General features: G+C 40.6%; 1 protein-coding gene across 3 annotated transcripts in view; it reads left to right on the top strand.

Annotated features, from left to right (window-relative positions):
• STAC (SH3 and cysteine rich domain) overlaps positions 1-26,266 on the top strand; it is a 72,948-nt gene that overhangs the window by 28,789 nt on the left and 17,893 nt on the right. For all 3 annotated transcript variants that reach the window (XM_064704921.1, XM_064704920.1, XM_064704922.1), the window contains 4 exons: positions 15,550-15,650; positions 17,804-17,885; positions 19,404-19,519; positions 23,819-23,900. In XM_064704921.1, coding sequence (XP_064560991.1) covers positions 15,550-15,650; positions 17,804-17,885; positions 19,404-19,519; positions 23,819-23,900 — 381 coding nt within the window. The remainder of the gene's footprint in view (positions 1-15,549; positions 15,651-17,803; positions 17,886-19,403; positions 19,520-23,818; positions 23,901-26,266) is intronic.

Below are 26,266 nucleotides of genomic sequence, written 5' to 3'. Positions count from 1 at the left end.
TTGTGCATTTTTAAGAAAAACCTCCATCTGTAGAATTCTCAACGATTTACTCATTTGCAGATCATTTCCTGTGCCGATTCACATGGAAAAAATGTTATTTTCCACATATTCCAAGCATATTACATGCAATTAATGTATTCCCATCAAAGTCAAATATAAGTAATGCAGCAAAAAAATAAAGCACTTTGCTTTTAAAAAATATTACTTTGAAGTCAATCTTTCAAAGCTATGTTTTAAAGAAATATATCCTTGTTTTTATTGTATCTTTCTTTGTGTTTCCAAAGTATATGTAACTGTTTCACTCCATTCTTAACCTTAACTATGGCACAAAATTTTAATCAAACACCTGGGTTTTTTTGGCATACCTGTTGGAGCATGTTTGCCTGGAACAAACTTGCAGGAAAAGCAGAAAAAATTGTGGTTTGCAATGTCCAGTAAGTCAAAAACAGGTCCTTCTGGGTCATGCCACTCCTGACGTATATGCATTTATAGGTGTTCTCAAGGCAGCTGTGTTTCTGGTTTGGATGCAGATTCTCTGAGCCTTTGCAGCTTTGAAGGTAAATAACTCAGTACCTGTCCTCTTGGGGAGCTAACCAGGTTGCAGTTAGAGAAACTTGTGGAAAACAAATAAGCAAGTAAAAAAGATAAAACCAAGACATGGCTGTAGCATAGCTTCCTTTCAGTCTATTAATCAGTAGTGCTTAAGCAGTGAAGTTGTGTTATCCCTTCAGAATTTACTCACTCCTACCTCCGTCTGTTCTGGTTTAGCCAGTCATTCTGGAGGTTCAGACAGCCAAAAATGTACCATGAATAATTCTTTCTCACTTCATCTTTTAGAAGCAGCCCCTATTTCTTTATTTCACTGTGCAGTTGTAGCCGCTAGAACTTTCAACCACTTTTATCCCCAAAGCTGTATTGTAAAATCCTCCAGGAAGTTAGGGTCAAGGTTGATAAAATGGGCAAGCTTTTCTAATGCAGGAGAAAAGGAAAGAAAGATGTCTAGATTGAAGCTATGGTTCTCTTTTTCTGTTAGATTCTGCATTTGAACTTCTCTTAGACTATCAGTAACTGCGACTAATAAGTACTGGAAAAACTCCATGGTTAGAGGAAGTGTTTATATAACTGTAATTTATGTGGATGTTTATTAAATATAGAAAAATTTCACAGGAACTATGACACAGTGCTTTCTGCCTCCAGTCTGATCAGCTCTCTCCTAAAAAATATGCTTGACTTTTTTTAAGCTTGCTGCCTCATTTCATGAAGTAGGAATTCTTGTTTGGTCCAAACCTGCCTATATCCAGCATTATCCAGGTAGACAAAGGTGCAGTAAATGGTCACAGATTGATCACCACTTTTTGGCAGCAAGACAAAGCAGAAGTACTCCTGGAAGCACGACTGTAACTGGCTTTTTCCAAGGCTATGGTAGTTTAGAAGGCTCTTTGTGGAAAAAACAAAGGCTGTGGAAAAAACAAAACAAAAATAAGACATTTTTATTTATCTTGCAGGATGAAGGATAAAAATAATGTTATTCATTCAGTCCTGCCCTCCACTCTTCCTGGTCTCTCTAGCATCTCCCCACACAGATGACCTTGAGGGAAGAAATTTGTGTTGCCACTTCATCAGAGCAGAGTTGTCCCCTGTAGAGAAGGGTAAAGATATTCCAGCAAGGGGGACATACCCTTGGAGCAGGGCTTGTGTAGTCACAGCCAAGCCTTCCCACATCTATCCTCCAGAGACATTATTACTACTACAGCATAAATTTGTTCTGTTTATTATTAAGAGTTTCCCTATTGAAAGAAACTTTCAAAAGCTGCTGAATCCTTTTTTTTTTATTTATTTGTGAGGAAAAATCATAAAATGCTGCCTGACCAATCTGACAGCCTTCCATGATGGCATGCCTGGCTGGGTAGGTGAGGGGAGAGTGGTGGATATTGACGACCTTGACTTCAGCAAGGCTTTTGACACTGTCTCACATAACATCCTTGTAGGCAAACTCAGGAAGTGATGGATGAGTGGATGTTACTATGGATTGGGAACTGGTTGAATGGTAGAGACAGAGAGTCTACTTGGAGGCTCATTACTAGTGGTGGGACCAGGTCCAGCCTTGTACAACGCATTCATCCATGACTTGGATGAAGGGACGGATGCATCCTCAGCAAATTCACTGACATTCCAAAACCAGGAGGAGTGGCCGATAACCCAGAGTCCTGTGCTGACACTCAGTGAGACCTGGACAGCTTGGAGAGCTGTATGGATGGAAAGATCCAGAAATTCAACAGAGGCAAACGCAGAGTCCTGCACCTGGGGAGGAATAATCCCAGGCATCAATGCAGGCTGAGAGGTGACCTGCTGGAAAGCAGCTCTGTGGACAACAGTCCCAAGCTGTCCAAGAGCCAGCAGTGTCCTTGTGACCAAGAAGGCCAATGGTATCCTGTAGTGCACTAGGAAGAGCTTTGCCAGCAGGCAAAGGGAGGTGATCCTGCCCTGGTGAGGCCTTATCTGGAGTGCTGTGTCCAGTTCTGGGCTCCCTGGGCAGGAGGTACATGGAGCTCCTGGAGCAGGTCCAGCAGATGGCTACAAAGATGACTGGGGACCTGGAGCACCTCACTTAGAGGACAGGCTAAGGGAGCTATGGTTGTTCAGCCTGGAATAAAGACAGCTGAGAGGGGATCTCATCAATGTTTGTAAGGACCTGAAGGGGGTTTGCAAGAGCTCAGGCTCAGCGGTGTCCTGGGAGAGGACAAGGGACAACAGGCACAAACTGAAACAGGAAGACCCATCTGAAAATGAGGAAGAACTTATTTACTGGGAGAGTTACAGAGCACAGGTTGTCCAGAGAAGTTGTGGGGTTTCATGTTACAGAGGTATTCAAGGCCCACCTGGCCATTATCCTGTGCAACCTGCTCTAGTAGAACCTGATTCAGCAGGAGATTGGACTAAATGATCTCCAGATGACATTTCCAAACCCAGTCACTCTGTGATTCATTGAAAAAGGGCCATTGTGTAACCTTTTCAATTACTGGTACCAGGTGCCATCCCATATATTACTAAGTGATCTTCAATCCCTGCCTCTACCTCCTCCTTCCTTCCACTAAATTTACTCCTGGATTTAGGACACTCCATTTCAGTTGATGACAATGAATGGCTCTGGGCGTTTATAACTTCTGGCACTTTTGAGAGTCAGTGTGAGTGAGAATTGTTTAAGTCATCTCCCTCTGCTGTACTAAGGTTTAGGGGAAACAGAAACATTGTATTTTTTTAAGACACATCTGCTAAAAATTGGTGTAAAATAATAATTTTACCCTATTAGAGTAAAATTGAACCTGGCTTATCCTACAATCTCTTTCTTGAGTTAATATGTCTCCATAAGCACAGACCTCTCCACTTCTGAGTGGAGCCCTGTAAGAAGGGCCAAACAAAAGCCTTCTGGAAATATGAAGTACTAATTTACCCAAACTGTACAGCATGCATTTAACTGTTAGTTATAGACCAGTCAGGTATAGGTAATATCATCTGGACTCTCCAAAATTTCCCAACGGTTGATATTCTGTCTGTTAGAATAAATAAAGTGGGAATAAAGAGAAGTGAAGATGTAGAAACACATATGGTATGTGCAGTATAGATGTGCCCCATCTACTTGTACTCCTATTTTTTGATAAATGTGACAAAGATATCCAATTCATGAAGTCCCACATTTGTAGAAAAGCTACAGGCAGCCACACATTATCCCTGCATCAAATCATTACTTTTCTTTGTTAACAAGGAGTTAAAACATGCTCTCAAGCAAATATTGAAAAGAAAATATTTAGTTTGTTTATCCTTTGGGAGGGCTTCCTCCTCTGAGATGAGGAAAGAATGTTATCAGTAAATTGGATAATCAGGAACTGCTTAGCTGAGAAAAGAGGGTGGAAATATATTATAAATTCTAATTTGTCCTTGAACAGCATCAGACATGTTTCACATTTGTTACAAGATAATTTTCAAGCTCACTTTAATTTGGGGGAAATTGCTATTAATATGAAACTGCAGTTAATCCCTCAGTCAAAAGAGACTTTAAAAAACGTTGACCAACATTTGCTGTTTTATTAGATGGAGAACAACAAGCATTTCTAGCACATCTACAATTAATATTTTAATATTATGTTAGCCATGGTGATTTTTAACCAAAAAATACATTAAAACCACCAAACACCCTATTCAGTAGTGAGTAGGCTCCTGGTACCATTGCTCCTGGTATCAGCTCTAGTGAAGAAGATAATGGCAAGCTCAAGGTTTTTTAAAGGCCAAGGGATGAAGCAGAATGCAAGTGCGGTTTTTATGTCCTGCTGTGTACTTTTGCAGAGCTCACATGGGATGTTGGGTGTTTACAGATAAGCAAATTAAGTGCATCTTCTTTCAAGCTGACCTTCTTGTAAAAACGTTATTTTCCTCTTTAGAGTCCTTATCTACCAGAGTGTGACTGTTATGTGAATAATTACAATGCTGAATAGCTGACAAAAGCATTATCCAGAAGCAAAATTATTAGAAGCTTTACCTTACTCTGAGTTGCAGAAATCTTAAAATGAGGCGCTTAACAGAAATGCTTCTGCAAGAAATAGCACACTGCCATCATGCAGAGTAAAATGCCTACCCACATTTGTTGCTGTCCTTAATATAGAAGGATGTCTCAGGGAGCAGTGATCCTTGCGGCTCACATGGATCATCGCATGTTTTCCTGCTTTGGTAATGGGAGCGAAAGTTACTGCAACTTCACCAATGCTCTTCTCTGATCTGCTGAAATTTCATTTCTCCAGGTATACAGAGCTGTTTTCCCCCTTGACATAAGTTTATCTTGTACACTAAAGGATGCTGCAAACACATGAGTCCTGGCTTTTAATTCTGAAAGAACATGTTCAGTTAAAAAATGACATGTAGTTGAAAATTGTGATTTCACTGTAGTTTCTTTTAGAACATGCATGGAGTTAGCTATGTTCATCATTTGAGAGAGGTTTTTCTTATTCATTTAAATAATAATTGGTGCCACATGGAAGTGTACCTGTAGGTGTGCTCTGGGCCAGTACTACTGTGTGTCAAGTAATGAATTCTCTCAGGTTATAATATCTGTTTACAGCAGCAAGGTGAGATATTGCCTTTCTTGCAGTGTTTATTATACTGTTAAAAATTCTAATGTGGAGAGCATCTGGGTACCAGGTTTTATTGAAGAAACAATGACATTACAGATTTTACCCTATTTATTTTTTCTTACACTAGCTTCCTCCCTCCCCACCAGCCTTTCATTCCCTAAGTCTCCCCTTCCCTGCATGGAGGGGTCACTACTAGTGACATTGGGGCAGAAAGTCATTTTTTATTCCTTCTGGGATGCTTTTTGAGGTTTCCCATCTCAGGCACAGTTCCTGGGCATCTCCTGGCTTTGATGTCCATCACTGATGTACAACATTGATGCCCATGGCTTCTTCATCTTCAGGATCTTCCTGCATTTCCCAGATCCCTCCCCAGGCCAGGATTTTCACCTTTGACCCCCTTCTTCTTTCTGAGAACACTTCTTTCTTTCAGGAACTTTTGGCACCAAATATTCTTTCTGGCAAACAACCTCACAGTTCCTCCAGTCTAAATAATTTACATGCATAAGAACAGCACATAATCAGCCTTTTAACTAGTGCTCTGGTCCCCTGTCTCTTTATTAATCGCAGGATTTGGGATACACTGCTTTTTTTTAGTCAGAGTGTTATCAACATTTCCAGCAGCTAATAGTGGTTACAGCTTGCAAGTAGCAACCTCTTGTCTGAGAGTTCAGGGGTTCAGTTTCATGCACTTACACAACAGTTGCCTGCTGCCTGTTCTGTTCACAATTTCACCTGTTCTTTGCCAGTGACAGCTCCTAAATCTCAATACCTGTATTGACGTTCAGTTCTGTGCCAGTACCTTCTGACACATTGATCTGCTCTTTGCTGGACTTTTGTTACGTGTTACAGCTTTGCACACTGTACAACTGCACAACAGACATAATACCTGCCAAGCCTTTTGCTGTCCCTCTGGATTTCACTACCCTGATAGTGGTAGCCCAATTATGGTCAATATTAATTAAGGTTTTTGGACAACAAACCATACAGCCATGCTGGTCCAAACCATATGTAGATGAGAAAATCTATGGCTTGTGTTGGCTTGGCTGGTTCCTAATAGAAGCCAGGATGAATTCAGGTAAGGCAAATACTGTCTAAATATGGACAGCTTATGAGAGATGCATTGAATTATTCATGTTGATTGACAAAATCTTAAAAAGCAGATCTTTGGTGATTTTGATTAATGATTTAATTATTTAGCAATATAATGAAAATTCATCTTAATGTCCCCATTTTTTTCACTGTCCTTGGGCAGGTAATGTTCTTTTTCCTTTGCTGAGCTACATGAACTTCTGTAAAATCACTTGACAGAAGTTTTTCTTGTTCATTTAATTATAAATTGGTGCCTTATGGAAGTGTACCTGTAGGTGTGCTTTAGGCCAGTATGGCTCTGTGTCAAGTAATGAATTCTTTCAGGTTATAACAGTGAAGGCTGAGATTGCCTCTTTGACAGTTGTAAATGAAGTGTTTTTACTGCCCAGCCTGTGTGATCTCACTGAAATCAGTAGCTATTTCTGGAAAAAAAATACCAACACCCCACCCCACCTCACTCTCCCCGAGCCTGCACTTGGTGTGAAAGGTTTCACTTGAATGTTTTTCCATTGCTTGGAAATCAGAAAGAATTCACAGAAAACAGGAACAGATATTGGAAGGGGCTGCTGGGGCAAGTGGTGGTGTCACTGTTCCTGGAAGTGTTTAAGGAAAGACTGGATATAGCTTTCAGTGCCATGGTCTGGTTGACAGGGTGGTGTTAGGTCATAGGTTGGATTGCTGACCTCAGAGGTCTTTCCCAAACTAGTTGATTCAGTGATTGTATATCCCTCACGTGGAAAAGAAACTGAAACACATTTTGCTATAAAATGTGGTTGTAAAATTCTGAAAGGTAGAAGCACGTTGTGACTAACTGTACAAATAACTTCCCTGAAAACGGATCCCACCAAAATGGTGTCACTAGCCAGTTACTTATGGTGGTGCCCTGAATTCCCTCTAGTCCAAGCAAATCATGCTGTCAATGCATCTGTAGCTTCTGATGAGATCCTCCTTAGCTATGTGTGATCCAAGGGAAGAAATGGCTTTGGAACAGAAATCTGTGCCTGTGGCCAAATCCTGACCAAGCGCTAGATTTTAGCCACATGGTGTCACATCTTACCTTATCTTCTGTTATCTTCTCTTACTCCATTTCCCATCTCTATCACTAGCTACGGTAAAATGGAAAAAAGAGGGAGGAAGAGGAATTGTTTTCCTGGTAAGTCACACTTCAGGACTTTGCATGCAAGGCCCGTTGCTGCAGGCACTGCCAGTCAGTTTGTGCCAACACAGACTTGCAACAACACTGGGAGCTTGCACTGGTGAGGGAGTAGTTTTAGTGCAGGAGGAAAGGGCCCAACCCCTCAGTAAATCTGAAACAGCAGAAGGCCAGTAAACAACCACATATATATATATATATATATATATAATGGGAACTAACCGTCCTATAGTTCTAATTGATTTTTCTGATCTTCTGGCAAATAGCAGTCTCTCATTTTCACTGATGACGATGGAGCCACATAAGCAGCAGGCTTATGTCAAAAATCCGTTAGCAGAGAAGAGAGGACATCAAATCCCTTTGCTGAGGACACACTGTTCTTTTGTTCTGTAATTCTTTTCCCACATTTTCAGCAAGCTCACAGTCCTGGTCTTCCTTTCACATCATAGTTTTTTGTTCAGATTTCTGGTTTCTGTTTTCCAGCTCCTCTGTAATGATACAAGACCCTTGGAAGATATAGGTTTTGGCACATGTGAGAGCAGCCTTACAAAATTCAACTGCTTTTTCAAAGCATTCAAAACACAGGGAAAAGAAAGGCTGCAACTAATGACTTTTCATTTCAACACAGGTGTAAATAACCTGAGCCTGTCAAAATGGACATCTTGTTTTAAATCTGACTTTCATCATCTTCACGTCAGGAAGAGTTACTTAAGATGCTATATTTACTAATACTACTGAGATCAAGATCAGCCATTCACTCTGCTTGTCCTCATTTGAAATAACACACCAAGCTTAATTTCTCCATGTTCCTTTGTCCTGTTTAGTTCTGCCACCATCTCCTCATATAGTCAAGTTTATGCCTGTCCTCTCTGGAATGTTTTCCTTTTCAGCAAAGCAGCTCAGTTCAAGGACCTATAAGCACAGGTTCATCAATCTTGAAAATTATCCAGAAGAGTAGGTAACAATAAATCAGTGCCAGTTTGTTCAGAGCACGGAATTTTAGACATGATTTAGCATGTTTAGTGTTTAGGGGACAGGGACTTTTTCTTTCAATAATAGCTGTTGGTTTATTTACCATGGTGTTCCAGCATCCTAATTAACATTTAGATGATCAAAAACCTGAGATGATATTTTAAGAAGTGCAGAGGCGGATATTTCCTTTCAGGGATAGACTTTTATAGCAAAGCTGCTGAATATGTGAAAAATGCATTTTGAAAAAAATTCTTTTGGCCAAATTTTTAAAAGGCTTTATTTTAGCAGGGATATTTTTCATCTCTATAACCGTCTTGCAAAAAACCTGCCTATTACTCCCTCATTTTTTTCTCAGCATGTCATTTCTAAAGAAAACTATGCCACTAGGAAGTCAATTCTAATTTTATGCACTGTTATGTAGCCTGCCTACACATAAGGCAACTTTTCTTGCTATTTAAACATTGGATATTGTTATGGAGAAACTGGGGTAGGCACTTAAATGGACCCACACCTCTCAATGAGATATAATCTAAAATTTATTCATTTGAAAGGATAGGTACCATGATTGGATATCAAGTCCTACTCTACAGAACATAAATATGCAAGCTGCAGCATCTCTACACACCCTGTTTGGTTTAGAGTGGCCCAAGGTAAATTCATGGGAACAGGACACTATCAGGTCAAGCAGCTTGCTCCCAGGTTCAGATTCCTCCTCTCATGTGGTTGGACATCCCTGTACAACGTGCCTCATCCCAAGAAATTATAAATTTAACAAGCCCAAAGCTCTGTACTTTTTGAAGTGGCTGATTTAATTGTAAAATATCCAACCCACCACTTAATAAAGAAAAAAATGTCATTACTAAAGAGTAACTATTAATTTAAATTCTCAATCAGGTATCTGGCAGCAATGACTTCCAGTGTTCAGGCCTCTAGGGTGGCTGGGGAAATCTGTGTTCAGGCTTTGATCTGTGCTCACCTGATGAACAGGTGAGGATCTGAGCCTCTGTAGTCTCCAAAATGCCAGCATGGGAAAGTGACAGGGCAGCATCAGTTAAAAAAAAATAACCAGAAGGGTGACAGGCATTAGGAGAGAGTGTAGTTCCCAAGGTGGCAGGAGGCACTCAGGGAAGCTGAGGCTGAGGAAGGGTGGGAAAAGGACTTCCCAGCTCATTCTTACAAACCAACCTGGTGGTTTGGATTACTTAGGCTCAAGGTTTTTAACTTTAAAGATCTGGATGTCTCATGTAGAAAATGCCATTTTCTGATCTTCTCACATCTCTTAATGGAGATAGAGCAGGAGAAGGAGAAGTGCTTGTCCAGCAGCAGCCAGCCACAGGGGCAGGAAGCTGCTACAGAGGAATTTTTAAAAACAGTTGTCTCTTTCAGCATCAGAGCTTTTATGCAAAACCAATTAATTAAAATCTAAGAAGGGGAAATGACAGTAGACTACACAAAGGCTTAGAGATAACTGCACAGGCATCAGTCCCATTTCAGGATTTCTTCTTTTTAAGGTGACATTCTAAACCTTTCTCTGCTGCAATACTGGCCCAACTTGCTTAAAATTCTCTATGTCCCATAAACTTTGGCATGGATGAAGCTTTCTGGTGACAACTGTAAATGCATTTAGGGAGAAAGGGGCAAGACACTCATTATTTTTATCAGCCTCCCACAGCAGAAGTTGAAGTTCTGTGGAAATTATGTAATTTTAAATATATTTATTTTTGAAAGTTTTAAATCAAAACAATTTCTGAGTGGTATGCTCCTCTCAGCTGGAATAATAAAAAATTAGTGGTTGGGCCATAGGTAGATTAGCTGGAGGTGACAACCTCTCTGTGTCTCCCTTCCTCATTCTGTCTTTTATAGACCTGAACGTTTTTGTCCTCTCCTTTCTGGTTTTTTCCCCACTTTGGCATAAGTGCCTAATATAGTTATGTTTATACAGCCAGTATAACATCATGTTGTTACCAACATCTGCGGTTTTCTTTGAAATTTCTCCAGGCTGTAGGGCTCGTTCTCCCTCTCCAGTTATTAATCTTATGTTGACACTTGGAACAGCAGGCAAAAAGCATCAGCCAGCAGTGCTGTGGCCATAGAGGGGATGACACAGGTTCCTCCCTTTGTGTGTCTGTAACAAGCAGATTGTCATTTGCGTTCCTTAGGAAAAATGGGACTTTCCTGAAATGCACAGTAGTTACTAAACTGCTTTTGTAAGGAAACACAGAAAAAAAAGAGTTGGAAGCAAATTCTGTCCTGTTCCCTCTGTCTTTCTCTGCCTACAAATATTTCCATTCACCTATATTGAGGTGTTCTGTTTCCATTTAGGCTTCCTCCAAAAAAGATTTAAATTTATAAAAGTGATGCAGTGTGTCCTTTTAGTGGTATTTAAGGTCATATTATCAGAACAGTTTAAGATTCAATTTTCCATGACTGTTCTGGAAAACCTGGCCTCTGGTTTAGATATTCAAATGGGAGCTGACCCAGTCACAGAGTATTTCTAGTGAGGTGTTATTAAACGTGACCTGCTTCTCAAAACAATGCATCCTTCCAGACCTTGGTGCCTGGATACATTAGCTGATATCTGAAGAAAATTACTAGGCAGAACCTCATTTGTAAGTTTATTTAAGACCTACTCAGTATTCTGACCTGAAATGTCCTCTCTTTTTCCAGTGAAATGTTTCTTTTGTCAGTTTTGCCTTTTTTACTGTTTGAAAAAGGAATGCCAGCCTGTACAGACTTGGAGATAGTTGATACATTAATGACTAGGACACAGAGGACATTTATTCTAATGTCTGTGTGGTTTTTTTCTCTGTATGAATTTCATAACCACATAGACACTACTTCATTGACCAAAGAGGACGCATTAAGTGTTCATGAACACTATAAGTCAGCTAAACATGTCTAGTAATTTCCATTCTAAACCCTCACTTTCATAATTTGCGATTTTTATAACTTAAACACCAGCATCTGGGCCAAAATAACATTAGTGCAAGTTTTCTGACAGTTTTACCCCTTATTCCCCTAAATGAGAGCCATCTCATACAAGTTTTGGCAAGGGACAAAGACAGTGAGCCCATAAGAAAACTCATGAGGCCGTAAATCACTTTGTATTTGGAATAAGGTAACATGGGACTCAAGAGATGATGCTTAAAGACACACACTGACTGAGGAAAGTAAAAAATAGATGTTGAATAGAACGGCCCATTCATCAAACACTGTCTGCTCTGTTTGGTGAATGAAGAAGTAGTGTGCTTTGAATAAAAATAGTGAAAATCACATCCCCAGACAGCAACCAAAAAGCAACTGAGCAGGATTTTGTTCTGTCCTGCTCAGTATTTACCAACCAGCTTAAGTAACCTTAGTAAGGGTTTTTGGAGAAGAAGGTAGGAGAGATGATTACTTTTTGAAGGTAATAGCAAAGCTATCAAAGCTGTTAGTTTACTCCCCCTTTGAGTGAAAACCAGAGAAAAAAGTAGTTAGGTTACTCCAAGTGGATCTTAATTGTAAAGCCTTCAGTTCCTATATTTCTGATCTACCACTGACTAAAATTATTCCAGGTTGGCTAAGATAAGCAGTGACTACTGCATGTGAGCATCAGTAGCTTCCAGCTTTGCTTTAAGGTGGGTATAGGGGAATATCTGCTGGTGGGAATACACAGAGGGCTGCAATCAAACCATCAGCTATTTAGGGGGACAGAAATCAACCTAGACAGCGATGGTCAGGCTTGCAGATCATCAGTGTGTGCTCAGCACATGTCCCGGAGGAGACTGTGTTAGTGCCTGAGACTTCACTAATTGGAACACTGCACCTTCCAGACAGTGCTTTAACCAGCTCAAATGTGAACCTTCTCCTTACCCTTCCCCTGCCCTATGCTTCAATCCACAGAAAGATTAACCCAGTGGGAGTAAGCATGCCACAGAGAGGCTTTCAGCTTCAAACAAGGCCTGGTACCCTCTGGCAACAAAGGAAAATTATCCTGAAATAGTCTCTATTGTGTTGTTGTAGCTATTGCTATTATTGTTCCTATCTTTGTCACTGTAATTTTTTTTAACTTTTATGAGTCATTAATACCACTTATTTTCTAGTATTTAATGTATATTCAGACTAAATTCCTAACTTTCTTATAATTTCCAGGGGAATTTATTGGGAAATAATGTTTCAACACATTGCTATATTCTGTGCCACTACTTTAGGCATAATGAAATAACTCTCTTCTACCAATGCATGACTGTGGAACTGTCACTGTACTCATTCAGCTTTAAATAACATCCTTTCAAGATCTGTGTTCTGCCTGCTTTTTTCACTATTTTAAACCACCAGATATCTCCTAAAACCTGCCCCATTCAGGCATCTGCATGGTCAATAAGTGTGCATAAATAGGAGGCCAGAAATTGATGCAATGAGTCAAACCCTGGTCTCATTTACACCTGTACTGAATGCAATCTCTTATCTGTGTTGTGAGCTGTAATTGTGCCTCATTTCTGAATCTCAGAAACTTTTGGGTCAGTTACATTGCCTGTATGTAGTTATCTGATTCTTGGCATGCACTAGTTTTGAAACAGCTTAGCCATAGTTCTCTGAGTGATTAGTGTAATGGGGAAGAGAAACTGAAGAAAGAATTGTTCTGTGGAAAAAAAAAATGTTTCTTGTAGAAATGCCATTTTCAGAGCTTGAGATATGGTGGTTAAGCATAAATACAGCATAAAAGATTCCTCTTCAAGCTCTGTATTTATTCCTCAGTGGGAGGCAGGGAGATGCAGGGAAGTTTTTTCCAAGCTAGCCCCCCTGTAAACCAAGTAGTTAGAACTGAAAATGGGTTGAAGATTGGAGCTTTCGGTAGTTACAGGGGTTTCATTTTGCTTTACAAAGCCTTCTTGTAGACTCAAGTATGAGACAGAAATACTTCTCCTCTCTTTGAAGCCACTGCTTAGCTACTCAGATATAAAAATACGGCACTCAGCATTGGAAATACAGTGTTGCTCTTTTGTAATTGTCTTACTCATTTTCACATGACCACAGACTCCTATTCTGAAAGAGTTGGGGGTTTGATTTTTGAAAGCAACTCAGATGCTTCACATTCTTGCACATCATTTGGGTGCACAATTGTTTTGACAAATGTGTATCTTCTGTGATCACATGGTTATAACATGTAAGGACCAACATCCACCTTGTAAAGTTAGCATTAAAATGTCTGGAAAAGCATAACATAGCCAGCAGGAAGGACTGTGAGCCTGTCTGCCTCTTCACGGCTAATTCTTAGGAGTACCTTGGTACAGAGCAGTGTGAGAGGAGAATTAGACCTGGTGCAAGCACTGACGTGTTGCATAGGCCAACTGTGATGTCATTTTCCTTTTCTTATTCTGCCCTATAAAATAATGAAAAACTGTGAGGGAACTACTCTTTTTTCAGTGCCAATTGTTGATCACCAGGAAGGGTGATTCAGCATTTCATCATCAGTAATAAAAGCACAAAGCCACAGAAGTCAATATTGGTTTGGGCATGTGTAACTGGAAAGAAACTATAACTGAAAAAATCCTCTCAGCACACTAATCCAAGTGCAATCATGCAGGAAAAAGAAACAAATAAACAGGCATGTGTTCTTCTAAGAAATCCTGTGTTTGTTAGGAAAAAAGACCTCAGAAAAAGAGGATAGAAAGCATGTCTGCACACACTGAAAGGTGGCCAAAAGGGGCAACAAGTGGGGAGCACGCACTGACCCCATTCCCTTGAAGACCCTGGGGCACACCTCACACTCAATCCCATTCAGTCCCTATCACTCCAGCAGTCTATATAGGGAAGTGGGGAGTATCTTGGTTCCTTGTCCTAAAGGAGGAACACAGGTAAAATGTCTGAGCCTAGCTCACTGCAACAACCCATGGCTACCTCAGCCTGCCTTACCTGGCTTGCAAGTGGCCACTTCAGACACCTCTTCCTCTGAAAACGGAACACAAGGCTTGGGTTTTAGCAGCAACTTAATGAAACCTTCCCTGAAGTGCTTCTTTCTGAGGTAGCACTTCACTGAATGAAACTGGCAGCATGTACATAACCAATGAGCTCAATGAGTACTCTCAGATGCAGGATCCTTCTGACTAATATTTGTCATGTCTGACTAATGAGGGCTGGTTAAAATGTCAAGAGTTTTTAGGGTTTTTTATTAACCTCATTTCATACTGATTCTCACAGTAGATATAATGAACAGATACGTTGTTTACTCATTCCATTTACACAGTCCTGTAGGGGATAAAAGAGTTGCTGCAGCATCACTGCTTCTTCATAGTTTAGGAAGTGTTATGGTTGTATGAATAAAAGTGACTGTTCCTGCCCGGAAGCAAGCAGACTTGGGTCTGTCATTTAAGAGTAGGTCCTCACTGAAGCTAATACAGAACTACATTTGGCCTAGTGGGAGAATTCTGCTTCTTTAGAGCCAAATTTCTGCTGTAGCTCCCCTACCTGTGACACGTAACTTTTCTACTGACAAGGAGGAGAGTATGGTCAAACTTGTGGCACCCTCACTGCCCCACTCAGGGACATGCAAGGAGCCCTTCCTGCACCCTCTGAGCACTGGCCCAGGATGGTGAGAGCAGCAGTCCCTGGGAGCAATTGTCAGTATTGTTTTGAGCATGTGTAATTGAAAAGAAGCTATAACTGAAAAAATTCTCACAGCACACTAATCCAGAGAAGCCACGCAGGAAAAAGAAACCACACAAACAGGGATGTGTTTGCCTGTGAGTGGGAAATGGCAAAGGAGATGGGTTAACCCTCTCACATATGCCTGGAGCTAACTTCATCTGCAAAACCTGGGCCTCCACTGATGGCCCAGCTCCCCAGAGCTGCTGCAGAGCCTGGGTGCTCCTTCAGTGGCTCCCTCAGCCATGCACAGCCATGCCAAGACCTTTCAAAATAACAGAGGGGTTTTGCTTGGTGTTCATGAGGCAGAGCCACTGTTGGTCAGATTATCATATAGCAGAACATAATCCAATATAAATCTAAAGGCAGCAACAGGGAAAGGGAAAGAGCCTGGGGGACAAATGCCTAAAATGGAGAGGCTGTAAAGAAAATGGGTGTACGAATGCATTTTTAAAAGCAGGTAAGGCAATGAATGTTGCCAGTATTTGCTCTACCGCAACTGACCCCATCAGCTCTTTCAGGTCACTTGTTTAAATGGATGGAAACTATTGATTTTGTCTAATTCAATCTTTGCTGTGTGTTTCCTAGGGACGAACGCTAAGCATGGACTGCGCTGTAAGGCGTGCAAGATGAGCATCCACCACAAGTGTGCCGACAGTATCGGGCAGCAGCGGTGCATGGGCAAGCTGGTAAGTGAGCAGCCCAGGGCAGCTTGTGCTGGAGCTGTTTTTGTGTGCCTGAACCCCAGGTGTGCATTTAGCTGCTGCATTAACAGAACCCACGCCAGGTCGCTTTACTGAGGTGGGAAAAGTGAAGCCAGCTGGTGCCCTGCTGTCAATTTGGGCGAATGCTGCTGCACAAGGATGCAAACAAAACCAAGGCACAAATCCAGTCTGCTTTGTGGATGTGGAAATACAGTTACAGAATACAAATTTAGCTAGCTAACAAAATTAATTACCTTGATTTCAGCTGTGCATTCTGTAGTGTAAACTTCTCAAAGAATGCTATAAATTAATCATAGTATTTCAGTAGGGTTTAACAAATGAAAAATCCTCCAAATTATGTTTCATTGTTTTCTCCACAGTTAGGGCTTGAATAAAAAAATGTAATTCGCCTTAAAAAGAAAACCAAGGGATATTTTGCAGTAAGACACAGCAGAGTTTGAAGCAATCTCTCAGCAGGAGGGGCTGCGAAGAGCCTGCTGCTGTAAGGACACGGCACTTTAGTGCCTGGATTGCCTTCTAAGCAGCAAAATCTTGTGGTTTGCAATGGCAGTAGACTATGTCTGAGACAATTCTAACCCACCTTGTTGACTATTATGGGACTATGGTTCCTTCTGGTTACTTTTGGAAAAAGAATTTGGAATAATACCAATTGGAATATGAAAAGTGAATGATACATAGATTCATGTTTCAGATGTTCTCAGATTTGTTGTGACTTGAAAACACTTGAGACAACTGAGCTGAAACCAAACAGTTTTACTGTGTTAAGTGATGGGAAAATGCAAGCACTGACTTCAAAATTGCTACAAACCTCACCTTTCACTGGAAAGATCTTTTCTGTCTGAGAGGACTCACTGAAAGCTGTTGTTGTTTACATCCCCAAGTCTTCATGTGTCTAAACCATAATTATAGTTGTAGTATGAGGCATTCCGGTATAGGAAGTTGGTCTGTGAAGAGCTGAATGACAAGCCCTGGACAAGGCAAATATTGTCCCATGTTAACTGATTCATGCATGTCTTGACTCCAGCCTCAGCTCTTGTGGCTACTAGTTCACAAAAACAAAGAGACACCATATTTACATCGGGAAGTTGTCAGCAGAGTCACAGGAGTTTTGTGAGCTCATGCTGATGCTCTGAATCTAGCTTGGGTGCAGACAAAGGCTGAGGAATCTGGAATTTATTCCTCTAAGACTCCAAGACTATCCGTCACCTCAGTCTTTTTCAGACCTTTCTGCAGCTCATTACCTGAAAAACTGGTTGTCTATCAGGTTTTGATGTACACTGAATAGAGGATATGGAAAATATGCACATCTCTTTAAATCTTCCTCACTTCTCAGTGTGACTAGAAGTTCTCACAGCCTGCAGACATTAGAAATTGGAGAGACCATTTGTGAAATTCCAATGTCTTGAAGGCACTCATTTTGAGTACTAAAAATTTGCCTGAATTGAGATATATTTTTTAGACTGGTATAGGCAACATTATTTGCCATATTATGGTACTCTTTAATGATATAGCTTGAGTTTTTATGGTGCATTTTTCTACATATCGGCACTATGGGAATATCTGATAACAGCTTAGAGAGCTTCTTGACCTTACAAGACAGAAAAAAAAAATAAAGCAGTGGAAGCTGCAGTCAGTCAGCAGAAAACCTTAGAAAAACCTGTAGGAAGGTTCTAAATTTCTTGGGTTTCACATATGTGTATGTGGGAGCATGAGGATTTGGAGTTAGGGTGGGGAAGGATAGTCACATGTTTAACAAATACAATACAATGCAAATTCACATTATATAAGAAGATAGGTAGAGGGAAACTTCCCAGAACCTCTAATGATTCAGCACTTCTGCTGCAATTAATTAGTTTTGCTTTTGTGTAAGACAAAAGAAAAAAAGAGAGCTGAAAATTAGCCCCGCCTTCCACACAAATATAGGAAATTGGTTTTTTTCTAGGCAAAAAAATCAAATAAACATCTGATCTCTAAACCTCACAGTGACTGAACAACAGGAGGCAAATTTCCAGCCTCACCACCATGTTCCACCATTAACCAAAGAGCTGAGGCTATTTCTATTTCATCAGTCAAGGCAAGCAATGCACTTCACTCATTTTTGCTTTTTCTCCCTCCAGCCAAAGGGATTTCGACGGTACTACAGCTCGCCACTACTCATTCACGAACAGTTTGGCTGCATCAAAGAAGTGATGCCTATTGGTAGGTTTTGACTGCTTTTCCATTCAGTCTTCCCTTGGCAATGCTCTGCAGCAGCAGTGGCAGAATTCCAGCCATGGTCTTTACCCTCAGCAGCCGTCCAGCTCCTTTCGGTGACTGGATGCCCTTCTGCCACCTCAGGAAAGGATCACTTCAAAGATACAAAGCTGGAAGAGGACAGGGTGTGTTCATTGTGTGTTTCACTCAAAACCCTGTGTGCATACCTCTTAGCAATTACCCTGCTTATCATAACAACTACCTGAGATCAAGGTAGGAACTTAGGAGTGAAGGAGCGCTGAAATATTGAAATGAGGGTCTGAGCTGGGAAAAAATGGATAAAAGACAGGGAGATCAAAATAACAGGGGGCATTCAAATCACTGGTCCAACTTTTGAGGGATGCTGCTAGGTTCCTGTCCTTTTTCATCCATATTTCTTACTTTCCTCATATTTTTCCTTATTGATCATGTCTACACATTGTCTGAGTATTTGAAAGACTACTTGCTCCTCACTGTAATAACAAATTTCTGAAAAGAAATATTTTGAAGTGGAGAAGTTAAGTTTATTCTGGAAAATATTTTTCCGCACCAGTACTCTAACCAGGCAGACCTGAAAATAAAAAATAATCAAAGCTAAAACTAGGCAGTCAGTTTAAAACTAGTTGTCTGATGACATTTGCATTCTTACTGCCATCAATTTAAAACAAAAATTCATTACAAGGATTTCATTTAAGTTTCTCTTTTTCAAAAACACCCATCATTTTTATCAGAAGTAAGAGAAACATTTTGAATAGAAATAGAAAGCTAAAACATTTTGAAATTCAATAGAAAGCTAAAAAATGAGGTGTGCTTTCCTCCAATCAAAATCCAAAATCTGTTGCACTTTCCCAGTACTTTGGCTAAAATTTCCCTCTTTGTGCATAGCTCTACAAATGTACCATTTTCTGCATGCCCACAGCCTTGTGTCACAAGGGAAGTTGAGGTCTAAGAATGCATGATGTAGAAGAGAGTTTGAACTGGATTTTCTTGTTTCCAGCAAAGACATCCATTTCTCTTCCATGGGAGATTATTTTTGTGGCTAGCTACGAGGGAAAGTCACTGTTTAGAGCAATCCAAGAAGTCACTGGTAGAGACAAACATGGATTAGAACCTCCTGGTGATCTGTCTACTTTATCACCACATAGGTGGCACCAGAGATGATTAGGGGAGGAGAATGGCAGGTGAAGAGAGACAAGCAATGGCTGAGAATGGAAGAGCCAACATCTGATGAGATGAGATGAGATGAGATGAGATGAGATGAGATGAGATGAGATGAGATGAGATGAGATGAGATGAGATGAGAGGAGGATGATCTTTCTGGGAGTAGAGAGACAGCAGAAGATTGATAGCAATTCCATTAAGTTCAACACTCACTTTTTATCAGCTCAACCTCTTGGTAGAGGCAGGTGTTGCTCCAAGTTAAGCAGGAACATGACCAGAAATATCCTCAAGGTAATGATTGCATGTTTGCTCCTTCTGTTTCAGCCTGTGGAAATAAGGTTGACCCTGTGTATGAAACTCTTCGCTTTGGGACTTCCTTAGCCCAGAAAACCAAAAAGGGGAGTTCTGGAAGTGGGTCTGACTCTCCCAACAGAAACTCTGTAAGTATCCCACATCTTTCTTCCGTTTTCTTTCTGGAGGAGCAGCAGATAATAATTCACATGAGCTATTGTCAGAGTTCACAAAACTTGTATTTCAAACCGTAAAAAAACCCTAAAATCTTACTCTCAGCTTCATATAGGGACCAGAAAATTTGTTATTTTTGCAAATTCAAGTTTTATGTATCTTTTAGATGACTTTTGAGAAAAAGAGAAAAATACTAATTAAATTAGTAAACTGTTTTTATCAGATTGGAAAAGGAAATATTAATCTTTTTATTTTGCATATCCATTTAGAAGGGTAACTGAGATATTGAACTGTCAGGCTGGAGCAGATGCATAGTGCCTGCTGTTGATGGTGGCCATTTGCCCTTCATACAAGTGATAACGATGAGTTGGAGTCCTCAGAACCTAGATTTAAAAGTACATGATCCCAGTACAAGCCCAGAAAATTTAAGACACTGCTTCTGCAGCAAAGGAAGGGACTGGGACCTCCACCCCTTTCCAGTGCAGAATCGTGAGGGAGGGATTACAGACCGGGGCTTCTCTCTCCAAACCCAAACACAGACAGGTGTGATAAGGCTGTTCTATACAGACAGGGAGGCTTTCGCCTTAATGTTTGTCATTCACTCCCTCCAATCATGAGTCACTGTCTTAAGGACTATGGCAGAAGAGGTAGAGAACAAGGGAAGTGACAGTTCCCATGGCCATGCCTTTGCTATATCCATGCCTTGTTCAACAGTAAAAATTGCCAATTTCTTCCTTATGCTAGTATTGGGATCCACAAGATCAGAAGCTCCTTCATGGTGTTGAAAGAACATTTCCTACCTTCTCAGCCTCTCATAAACAGGCACTTAGACCTATGTTTGAGGTTTTCTTCTATTCCCAAGAGATCGTCCCCATGCCACCCCTCCGCCCCTCAAAAAAAAATAATAACCATAAAAAGAAAACCACATCTGAATCCACTGGAGGCTAAAGCTGATTGTCATCTCTAAAAATCAGGCCCACATTATCTGACAACCTCTTCTGCTCACACTCATAAGAAAAATCACTGGGCAGAGAGACATGATGAGAGTTGGTCTCCAGGTCTCAAAGAAAATATTTATATGCTTAATATCAAGTCATGCTAATATCTGTATATGTTTGTTACAACATTTCCCTGGCATTTAAATGCATGCTGATTCACATGGCTCACCTGTAATCTCAGGTGGTATAGGTGGACTCTAAACAGGCACCAATTCATGTCAGATGGGAAAGAAGACAAACTCACTTAAGCAAGAACTAAATGAAGTCTGCAAGGAATTTATTAAAGGACATGTCCTCTATCCACCCCCATTTGTGCCTTAAAAGGAATTTGCTAATTCCCCTTTTTTTTTTAAACCCAAAGTGACTCTACCTTCTGTTGCATTATTACATTTCTTTCTTTCAATTATTTAATTTCCTTTGAAACAAAATTTCTACAAATGTAATTATTGCTTTCTAAATCAATAAAGTTTATGTTGAATTATAAATGAAAACTTGAGCATAGAAATCACTAATGCTGTGTCAGCTTACTCTAGGGAGCTGATCATAACTAGGTGGGGTGTGGGCGTAGAATTGGGAACACAAGCTCATTACAGGAATTTCTCCAGGGTATTGAAGCTGAGAGAGAATGTAACATGTGTCAGCATACAGGAAATAGAGCACATTAGAGAATTGAATAAGCAGACCTGAGAAACCATAAATTTTGCCAGCACAAGCTTGTGGATCAAGACAAGGATAAAAAAACAGGGTAGACACAACCCTGAACGAAATGATGGAGCTCAGGACGTTTAAAACTGATGTGTGACCTGGGAGTAGGTGCTGACCAGTGGCTGTAACAGGGCTTAGAAGTATGTGTAGTTAATGACTCAGAGGGACTACGACCTTTCCCCAGTGATCCTCGCTTCTGGGCTGCTCTGCTCCTCTCCAAGCAGAAGCAGCAATGCAGCTGTGAGGCTGTGCTGACTCCCAGCCCTGGGAGATGGGATGTGCTTCAAGGTTCTGCCATGTCACCAAACTGGGGACACCAGGGACGTGGGGACAGCTGGGGTACTACTTCACCTTGCAGGTGGTGTCCAAGCTGTCCAAGGCCTTGCTGTGGGTCAGCACAACAGAGGTGCTCCTGCTGAAGGAGATGAAAAGCAAAGGTGACTGGCTTAGGACCTGTACCTTGCCCCTACTGCCACCAAACTGCCATACTGCATGCAGTTCATGTAGACAGCCTCTACTCTCTGCAGAGACAGCCACCTTCCTCTAAACTAGCCAAAGTATTTTTAACGTGACTGAGCTGTGTGGACGTACTCATTGATTTTTCCGCCCGGATTCTGCATTTCCCATAAAAGAAAGTGGCCATATGCTCCAGATTTACTACCTACTGCTTGCTTCAAAACTGTGCTTCTGCAACCCACATTTATACAAAAAGGCACTTGAGGTGATGCAAATGTGAATCTAGTTCTTGTTAGTTTTTTGTGGATCAGGTCCTCTCAAGAGCAGCTTTGCACCTCTGTCATTTCTATTAGACCATTTGTCACGTAGTCATTCAGTGAAAAATCATTAAGGGTAAATGAGGTTGCCTCAGAAGGTTTTGGATGAAGTAAATACTGAAGAGACAGTCACTACACATCCCATATGCACTAGAACTTAACAAAATAATATTAATTGCTAATCAGCAATAATGAAGCTAATCTGTGAAAACTGAGGAACATATTGTAGCAATGAGCTGAAAAACAGCTGGGACTTAGTCTTTCAACAAAGCCAGTCTTTCTCTTTTCCATCCAGCAACCAGAATCCATAGATATGCTCTGCACTGGATCTGTGTAAACTTTGCTATTGCAATACTTCCTCATCCTTGGGTGATCTATTTGGGCAAGATGCAAGATAAACATGACCTGTTGCAAAAGGCTGAGTCTAAAAACAAGGAGCAATAGAGCAGAAAAGTAAAGTATATATTCTTAAAACAGCAAGGGAAACAAGATAGCCACAAGACACCTGTGGCACAAATCTACTTTCAACCCCTTTGTTCATTGGTTTCCTTCATGGAAAAATATCTAGGAAAGTACTGGATAGGAGAAATAAAATTGTGAAAGCACTTTCTAAAAAAAGCTTTGCTGTCAACAGTAGTTAAAGGGGAACAAAACAACATGTAAAATCTATAAAACAAGTCAGATTCTGCTCCCTGAACAAAACCAGAAATGTTCCTGTGATACAGGCACAGGGACTGCAAAGCAATAGAGCAAACTGTGTGTACAGTACAATTGTAAAGTGTCATACAATAACATTAAATCCTTCTTGTGTCTTAAAATTTGTGAGCTGGAAAAAAAATTAATCTTGGGAAAGATGATTTGGAATAAATTTACATTTATTCAGATTAGAGAAAGCACCTGTCTCAAATTCCCTTTTTGGGTTTTTTCTGGTTGTCAAAAATGTAGAGAGTTCAACAACTGAAGTTTTGTTAAGGTCAGACTTGCACAGAGTTGTTTGGAGCAGCTCCTAATTCCTGTTGGGCTATACAAGGAGAAGCTGACTACCCAACCAAGGAATCTGTATGCAGAGTATACTTCTGAGGCTTGAGATTATGTCATCCCACGTTTTCCTATGCCCTGGAACACTGGGTCCCTAATCATGACTGACATTAATAAGGTACAGAAAGAAATCATAGTAATTCTAAAAGCAACACTTAGGTTTCAATTTCCCTAACCATACTGGCCAGATGACTGTTTAAAAAGAAAGTGAGGGCAGATATTTCTGACTCACTTCATCCACTTCATTGCACTCTAGCTCTTTCTTTTACAGCATTTTAACAGAATTAAAATGACCCTTACATTACAGTTATTTTACTGAATAATGTATTTGGGACTGACATATTAAAATTCAGTAGTTTCAACTAGGCTTCTGTCTCCCTGGATGATAGCTATTTGGTATACCTGCAGAATCTGCAAATCCCCTCGTGCCCGTTCTGTTTCGTTCAGAGAAGCACATTGCTAACATAATCCTTTGTTCCTTAACTTTCACTTTATTTTATACTGCAGAAATCTTTCGTGCTCCAGACTCCATACTTGGTCTGGAATTTTTTGTCAGGGCTTCCACTGCTCCCTGTGCCATAGGTATGTGCTGTGCATCATCAGATCCAATGTTTCCTCCCATCCCGCTAGGCTGACTCTGCTCTGCTCTCTCACCACTCGAGTGCTGCGTTTCCCAAAGGTCCTTGCTGTGGTTTTATTTCCCTTCATTGGTCCCTTTTTCTGATTTGTCCTGTCTCATGTGCTGTTTCTGTCCCTGCAGACAGCTGACTTGGTAGAAGTTCCGGAGGAAGGCAATAGCTCTGCAGGCACCCTCGACCTAAGCAGAAAACGCAGCAACAGCGGTGAGTGCCCCCAGGCCAGGACAGCCCCCCCAGCTGAAAAGGCCCATGTACAGCCTGTTTCAGAGCAGGGGTTATGGCATGGACAGGTTTTAGCAGTGTTCTGGTTTCCAAAGCAGGGGGGGAGTTGGTGCAAAAAATTTGGGAAATGGTTTTTGCTATTCAGATGAAATGGAAGCCACCACTTTCCTTAATGTGGTGTATCCAAGAGTGCAACTAGACAAGGTTCAGGTCCATTCCCTATCTCCTTTATTTACTTCATGATCATGACTGTAGACTTAACATGCTTCACTTCCACATTGGCAAAGTGGAACCAAAAAAATACTTTCGTTTCCATATGTTTGATTTTTGCACAAGATTTTGTATATCATAACCTCTTTGGGACAAAAAATGAATCATAAAATATCTTTGTGTCTGTAAAATACACAACACAGTGAATTTTGATTATGATTGCATCTTCTCAGTACAACTGTAGTATGTACCAGAAATATTAACGACCCAATTCCTTTGTTTGTTTTGCAGTACAAAAGTAATGTTTTTTACAGCATTGGTTTGATGGGATTTGAAAGCCATCATAGCATCAAGAGTTTAGCAATAAAATCTCAGCCATCAAGAGTTGGTGTCTGTGACCACGTTCTTGAATTCAGCCATGGCAGTAGAAGTCATACACAAAACGAGTTGTTGCTCAGCACAAACTCAGGCCCAAACCATCATGGCAACTTCTCTAACAGCACCTGAAATCTGTTTTGCTGAATCTCATAAGATGTACAGAACAAAAACAAACCACACCGAGCATAACTTTTTTTCTTTGTGGTACCCCCAGTGCTCCTTACATACTGCTACCAATTCATGTAGGTGAAAGGCCAGCTTTAGCTGTCTGTTCCTATATTACGCCACCTCCTTACTCCTTTCCTCCCCTCTTGGTCCTATCACCTCTCCTCACAGTGTTCTGTCATTTCCTTCCTCTTGTTTTGTGAATATCTCATCCATATTACCTGTTTTCTCCTGAAATTTTTATTAAGCTTTCTGTCTTGCAAGTGCAAGTTGACTTGACCTGGTTAGAGAATTCAGTCTGCACTACATTGTTTAGTCCTGGCCACTTGAGATTGAATTGACCCTGTTTGAATGTTCAGATGACTTTTTATTTCTTTGCAAGTCAATAGTTTCATTTCTGAAACCCAAAGAAACTTTTTTTCTCTGAAATCTGTATTCACTGAATGCACAGAAAAGCATTCAAGGAACTTACTTAAAGAGATTAGTTTAAAAACTCAGCATGTGTCAAACCTCCAAATAACTTCCTCGGCACATTAACGATTCCTTTGATCAGCACTGGCTTTTTTACAATCCATCCTTTAGGGGCTCAGAGTATAAATTATGCATCAGTCACTCCAAAAATTTCTTCTCGGTAGATTTTTAATAAACTGCCTGCACTGTTTGCACAAGCTATGGAAATGGTAAAATCTTTTTCAGAATGCAAAAATCCCTGGTTTTTTCCTCTTTTTTTTTTTTTTTCTTTTTTTTTTAATAGATGGATTTCTGTTGTATGGAGATATGACCAACATACCTCTATGGCTTTCAGATTTGAGTGCCTCCTATTAACATCCAGACACCACAAACTAAACATAGATTAAAAATATAAGTACATTCAAAATTTTTTAACAAAGTGACTCCTGACTCCTTTTTCTTCAGTTGTCTACTGCTTCTTTATCAGGAAGTTGCACATTAATGCCTCAATGACTCAGGTCCATTCCAGTTAAGTTTGTGTTGTTATTTTTTTTCCTATTAAAATACTGTTCTACAAATAAGTATTTGGGAAAATGTACATTTGATGCTCTTTGGTAAAGGCAAACAGCAGAAAAGACAGCCTGAAGAAGGGTAAAAGGACCCAGCACATGCATGGCCATGTAATTAGCCCTGTAGAACTCCTATGACAACAACTTCAAGGGGAGATTCTTTCATTCAGGCCCTGGCATAAATCCAAGTGAAGCAAAGCTTCCCAGTTTACAACTGTGAGATGGCATACTTAATTTCCAGCCCTTCAGCCTCTTCTAAGCCAGTTAGACTCTCTCATGCTGTGACCTACTATCTGTCCCAATAGCCAAAATGTACGTTAGGTGACATCCGTGAGCCTGTTATCAACAGTGATTTGAGCACTTTCCCCTTGAATCAAACATGGGATGTCCTCCCTGCAAGCCCAGTTTTGAAGAGCACTTCTCAGCCAGCACAAGGACACATTTCAGCTACCTCCCCGTGTGCTGGGTCAGCTCCACAGTTCATGAGGCTGTACATTAGTAACTTGCTTTATTTTCTGTCACCAAACAGGAATTACTCCAGACAGGATGCTGAAATACTTTTAGTTTCTCTGGTGA

This window comes from Zonotrichia leucophrys, chromosome 2, assembly GCF_028769735.1.
Source record: "Zonotrichia leucophrys gambelii isolate GWCS_2022_RI chromosome 2, RI_Zleu_2.0, whole genome shotgun sequence".
In the NCBI taxonomy this organism is placed as follows: domain Eukaryota; kingdom Metazoa; phylum Chordata; class Aves; order Passeriformes; family Passerellidae; genus Zonotrichia; species Zonotrichia leucophrys.
Note: the sequence above shows the minus strand (reverse complement) of the source record. Positions and strands in the feature narration are given on the sequence as shown.